Genomic DNA, 6390 nt, shown 5'->3' on the forward strand with positions numbered 1-6390 from the left:
GGCGGTTGCAAACCGTGTCCCAATTTCACAACAACAGAGACAGAAGGATCGAGCTCCTGCATTGCAATATCCCCATGCCATTCCCAGTATTGCCATCAGCACGGGGTGTGCATCGTGACCGACTTCAGCGCCAGCTGCCATTGCGACTTTGGTTACGTGTCGTATGACAACTGTAGACTACCACTGGTGAGCTTGGCCATTGCATCCGCTATTCTGCTCCTCGTCTCCTTCATTGCTCTTGCTCTACGTAAATACCACACCGGAAGCCAGCAACTCAAGCTCAAGGAGAGAGAGCTGCAGGACAAGCACAAGAGTATGCGACTGTATCAGAAGAAGCTAGACCAGATCAACATCGGAGCAAGAATACGCTGGTCATCGCTGAACCTCACCAAGAAACTGGCCAGGGGAGCATTCTCGCAAGTGTGGCAAGCCGAGTTCAGCGACATGTTAGTAGCTGTGAAAGTACATGTACTCCCCAAATATACTGGTAGAAATACCTTGCAGACAGACCAGTTCGCCCAGGAAGCTGAGGTCCTGCGTTCAATTCGTCACCCCAACATCGTCATCTTCTTGGGAGCTGGCACAAATCATTCCAGCAAAAGACCGTTTATCGTGATGGAGTACTTGCGGCGAGGTTCTCTCCACAATGTACTCCACGATGGCGGTCACGTGTTCACACACCATGATCATCTGAGATTTGCCCTGGCCTGGACACAGCCCGAGGTATGACGTATCCTGGTATCTGCACGAATCCAACCCGCCACGTCTGCACCGAGACCTGAAATCTCCCAACCTTCTAGTCAGCGACAAGTGGGTGGTGAAAATCGGCGATCTTGGCAACTCGCGATTTATGGCCATTCTGGATGAGGAGAAGGCGACGCGACAGCAGCAATCAGCACCAGTGCTAGTGCCGCTCAAACTGGCCTGACGCAGTCATCAAACACGGCGGCGGGCGCGCAGTCCGTAGGCGAAAGCCCCAAGGAAAATGTACTTATCGAGCCTCCTTGTACCGGAGCAGTACTTGACAGGCATGATTCCAAGAGCTCGCTCGCACTATCAGGAAGCCAGGAGACCAATCTGTCAACGCCTCTACTCACCGACGTCTCCACAAACCATGGAGAGACGTATCAGCGCTATTCGGCATCAGTGATGACTCGCGGCGTGGGGACTCTGCGCTGGAAATCACCGCAGTCAGTGCGTGGCGAGCACTACAACGAGAAAGCCGATATCTACAGGTGAGTGTGAAATTTGTGAAAGGTGTAATTCTAAAATCACTCTAAGAAACCACGATCACAGACACGCTGTGTATTGTGGAGCACAGCTGCTTTCTCCCGAAACAAAAAATACCACCTGCTCTCAGCAAAAGTACTTTTTATTGTTTTGATTCTAAACAGGGGGCAGTACACTAGTACTGGTATTGTACTGTCGTGGACATTGAAATCCGATGACGGCATGACCGGGGCCAGCGCCCTTACTACATAAAAAATTACGCTGCGCTGAACTACTTTTGCACTATCCGGTATATCATATCATGGTGTACAGTGTATCCCTGCACTCCGGTGCTCACAATCGATTACTCATAATAATTATAACTTACCACCGTACCCGTACAGAGCCCTCCCACGATCGTGTAGTTCTGAACAACCATGTACTCGTACCCTACACTTTCTTGATCTAGGATACATACAACAAATTAGTGTAGTCTACTCTCAGATTCATGCATTTTGCGAAGTGTTGCCTTCGCATTCCTGTTAGTGTTAGCTTTCTCTTCATTGTAAAAAGTACTCTCGTGCCATGGTGACCACAGTTCAAAAGAAAATGAAGAAACGGTGGAGACCCTTTAGCTTTGAAATGTAACATGATGGCCGAGAGCAAATGTACAGGTACAAGACCGGATGGTGAAAGTCAGATTTTCTTCCCATTGCATTCTGTTTTTCCCAGGCGTGTGTTTACCTGGTTGCAGCATCGGGATTTCATTTGGTCCCGTCGAATGGGATACTGGAGCGGAAATGAACATTGTTGACAAAAAAAAACATTTTGCATGAATTAGGTGGGTAAACGTTTTCGAAGACAGCTCCAGCCATGGCCTAACCAGCCGGACCAGGTTCTAAGGCACTGTTTCATTTCATATTACATGTGTACATGTGTAGTTGATTGATGGCCGATAGCAGAGGTACAGGTACAAGACAGGATGGTGAAAGTCAGATTTTCTTCCCATTGCATTCTATTCCCTTTTTCCCAGGCATGACTTTATAGGGTAGCATCGGGATTTCTCATCTGGTTAGGTCAAATATGATACTTGGCCAGAAATGAACATCGTTGACAAAAACACACATTGTGCATGAAGTGGGTGGGTAAACGCTGTCAAAGACAGCCCCAGCCGCGGCCTACCCCGCCGGACCGGGTGCTACGGCCCTGCCTTATTTGTCATGTACATGTGTAGTTGATTGTTTGCCTGTATGGTGCTTTTCTCTTGTCATCATTCTCACAGCTATGGCGTTGTCCTTTGGGAGATCTCCACCAGGCAAACGCCATACGGACATCTGAAGCGTGAGACGGACGTGGAGAAGGCAATAGAGAATGGTCACCAGCTGCCTATTCCACCGGGTATGCCCTATGACTATCGCCACCTGGTCGAGGCCTGCTTGAGACCGGGAAGCGGCCAACTGTCCATGCTTCAGCGATAAACTCCATGATCTGGAAGTTCAACAAGTGAGTGCTTGATATTATTCTGATCTCTCAGTTCCTGCAACACGCCTTCTCTCGAGCTGGGCTGTTTTCGGTTAACCCGAACCCCGATTACCGGAAGGTGTGAGTGTGTACATGTACCGGTACTCATGTATGCATGTGTGGTCCATGTGCTATGCATCTGGTGTGAATAAAGTTGAAAACAGACTTACCACGCATCATCAGGGTGATTTTGATTATCTGTCAGCGTCTTCAGCTCTCGCCTACTTCAATGATAATGGTCTCATGACCTGGCTTGATGGAACTTACACAACCACTACTCTGTTGTAAACCAGTCTCAGCAACGAACCACCACATGGTTTATATTGTATTGTATTATCGCCTGTCGAGGGGGATTCCTGTGTTCGGTTGAGTGATGAGATACCTGCTATGGGAAAACCGGTAAGAGATGGAGGACGAAAAAGAAGAGACAAGCAGAAGAGTAATTATAGCATCAAGGTCAAGTCACTGCAAGAGTGTCGATGCTGTAGAGTAGGCTTTCCCCGAACCCGGCCCGTTTTTCCCCTATTCGGCTTTTCGCTAAGCTCGAAAATACATCAGATTCAGCTGCAAAATCAGCTGATTGTACGAAAATCGGCTGCAAAATTGGAATATATTGGAAAATCGGCTAAAAGAATTGTTGGCATATTAGCTTCAAAAGTGGTGAGATACTAGAAATACAGCCTCTGCTAGATGGAATTGGCCACAACTGTACGTTGTAGTGTGGTATTTTACTAGTAACGATCTTCCTAATGGCTAATGTTTGTTTGAGAGGAGGTCAAAGGACACGATGCAGCTAATGGGATTTCGGTCTTTGACCACTTGGTGGTGGGTCTGATCTACTCACCTCCCACCGTTTAGGCGCTGCATCTGCGACTTGATCCTAGAGGGTGGTGGCGTTCCCACGGCGGATGCGGAAAACTCGACTTCTAGCCGAGTCTCACGCGAACCGTGAAATTTATTATTTATTCAAAGGGGAAGTTAAGGCAAAAAATCAAAATTTCACCAGTTGTAGTCTTCGGGGTGCTGAGTCGAATGGTCTTGGTCCGAGGAAGCTGAGACGCTCCCTCCTACTTGAATCCCAATCGAACTCGCGCACTTCCACCGAAACTGGGTGACTGCGCCCTACTAGTTGGGGATTTGTATGCAAAATGTCACTAAAAGCGCCATTTCGTTCTTATAAAAGCACGGATGACCGCGATTGGCCCATATGTTGTAGCCTTTTGGACGCTGAGTCGACTGGTTTTGGTCCGAAAAGGCTGCGATGTAGCGTTCCTCCTTTATTCCCAATCGAACATGGTTGAACAAGCGGTCACGTCACGTGCTCCTGCGTACACCAGTCACCTGGTCACCGTGCCTGCAGGGTACAACTTTAACTTACTAGCCTGTTTGACCTTTTTTGGGTGCACTCCTGTCACTCGAGTTGAACTCGAGTTGAACCTTGGTGTGAAATTTGTCGCCTGCTGGCGTGGTGACCATTATTATTATTATTTTTTTTTTTTCTTCTTATTTTGTTAGGGATTTCCCACAGGCAATGTTGCCTTTTACTGGGAACCCTAAATGAGACTTTGTGTGAGCGCGAAACAAAGCAGGCGACTCGGCCAGGCGACAAGATGGAGGAGCCGCATTCCACCTGTCGGCACCAAGATACGCAATGGAATGGAAACCATACCGGGAGTGGCAGGCAGGCAAGACAAGAGCAGCTGTAGCTTGGCAGGTGATTTGGGCACCCAGGAGCACGTGACCACTTGTTCAACCATGTTCGATTGGGAATAAAGGAGGAACGCTGCATCACAGCCTTTTCGGACCAAAACCAGTCGACTCAGCGTCCAAAAGACTACAACATATGGGCCAATCGCGGTCATCCGTGCTTTTATAAGAACGAAATGGCGCTTTTAGTGACATTTGCATACAAATCCCCATCTAGTAGGGCGCAGTCACCCAGTTTCGGTGGAGTGCGCGAGTTCGATTGGGATTCAAGTAGGAAGGGAGCGTCTCAGCTTTCTCGGACCAAGACCATTCGACTCAGCACCCCGAAGACTACAACTAGTGAAATTTTGATTTTTGCCTTAATTTCCCCTTTAAAGGACACGAGTCACATGACCTCAGTACTGCAAGTCTGAAGTAGAGAGCTCGAGCAGTCACGTTTGCAGCAACATCATTTGTTCGTAAACGCACTTTGCAACAAATGATTTGGTAGATTTTGGGCGATTCTCAAAGGAACCCTCCAAAATCGGCGACAAGCTTAGCGATTTTTCTACAAGTCTCGTTTTCGGCGAATTTTTCGGCCTGCCGATTTGGGGAAAGCCTACTGTAGAGTGCTCTTACGAAAAAGCTTCTTAAATAATAATTCGGAGAGAGTTCTACAGTAAACCGTTTCACAGGCCGTACATAAGGTGTTGCCTGGATGGCCTGTGAACCACTACTATTGTTTTCAGACTTACATGTACATGTACACTAGCAGCTCTACACACTACACACTACACACCATCATTTTCATCTCTTTTTTCTCTTAGACTCCTTTTTGTAGTCTGGAATGATCTTCATTAAGGTAGAAATGAAATTGATTGCTGATTCTCTGTCGGAATTGCGACGTGCACGTTTTCCTGAAGCACATAGTTTATTCCCCACAGCAGTCTTATCCAAAGTGTACGTGTCAGGTGCCTCTCCACCACTGTCAGAAAGTGGCTGCCTGCTGGCAGTGTGACAGGATGCAGAACAACCAAACCAGATGTGCAGTGTACATGATTGTGTTTTAAATCAATTAAGCTATCGTTTTCCATGATCCGCAGACTATATACCTGTGCACATGTGTTTCTTGAAAACACAATGGAGGAAGCTATGACAATGTGGAAGTACCATTGGCCCTAGTTGTGAGCAGCCGCCGTGTCTTGTATGCAGTGTCTCATATCGATCCAACGTTCCTTCTCAAGAAGCGGACAGCGTGCACCATGCAAGCTGTTCAGGATCTTATCCCTTTCCTATGCAACTCCTTACTAACAGATTGGGTATACAAGTAAAAATAAAGTTTGCACGTCCGCGTTACAACCAGTTGTACAATTGTGTTGAGAAACACAGTCAACTACTGAGGAAGTTTCTCTGGGTCTACGAAAGACTTTTATTATAACGTAGAACAAGCGCAGAAAGGCTGCCTTGGACGTGTCGCCCTCTTGACATCTTGATCATGCGTTCCTCCGCGCGGAGAATTGTCTGTGTCGTGGTTTTAGATGTGTTCGCATCAGTTCTTCTGGTTACTGGTGGTACTGTAACCGTCCTTGACACTGTGGCAGACGGCAGCCTTAGCCGGCTTGCAGCACCACTTGATTTCCATAATGTTTACCAATATCCACACTTGCTTGACTATCGAATGTCGAAATTTGCTTTTGTCCGTTCCACCCCGGCCAGCACTGTGCTTCTGCGGTCCACTCGCTACCGTGTGGCAGAGCATATTGTGAGGCTGATATCTTCAGGGAGAAAGCCGCAGGGATCATCATCTGTGGAACGTACAGACACCCTGGTTGCAATGGAGGTTTCTAATCCTGGTTTGAGATCATGGAGGCACGTAACGGAGTTGACATACCCGGACCTTGGTTCGCTGTGTCGACGGTCTTCGTTTTTTACGCCCGCTCTTGCCACATCACCTAACAGAAGAGACCTCATCTT

At 47.7% G+C, this 6390-nt stretch overlaps 1 protein-coding gene across 1 annotated transcript; it reads left to right on the forward strand.

The window, feature by feature from the left end:
- The first annotated feature begins 735 nt into the window (after positions 1-735).
- LOC135830493 (putative mitogen-activated protein kinase kinase kinase 7-like) lies at positions 736-3702 on the forward strand. The gene is made up of 2 exons (XM_065342745.1): positions 736-1235; positions 2492-3702. The coding sequence occupies exons 1-2, from the start codon at positions 1150-1152 to the stop codon at positions 2685-2687; spliced, it is 282 nt and encodes a 93-aa protein (XP_065198817.1). The 5' UTR covers positions 736-1149; the 3' UTR covers positions 2688-3702.
- The last annotated feature ends 2688 nt before the right edge of the window (positions 3703-6390 follow it).

Source organism: Sycon ciliatum, unplaced genomic scaffold, assembly GCF_964019385.1.
Source record: "Sycon ciliatum unplaced genomic scaffold, ocSycCili1.1 SCAFFOLD_1253, whole genome shotgun sequence".
Lineage (NCBI taxonomy): Eukaryota > Metazoa > Porifera > Calcarea > Leucosolenida > Sycettidae > Sycon > Sycon ciliatum.

What these genes read in the sequence shown, in the direction of transcription:
- LOC135830493 (XM_065342745.1), top strand. Translation starts at nt 1,150, where the DNA reads ATGACTCGCGGCGTGGGGACTCTGCGCTGGAAATCACCGCAGTCAGTG. An exon ending in GAGAAAGCCGATATCTACAG is followed by an intron (nt 1,236 to 2,491) that starts GTGAGTGTGAAA and finishes TCATTCTCACAG; the next exon opens with CTATGGCGTTGTCCTTTGGG.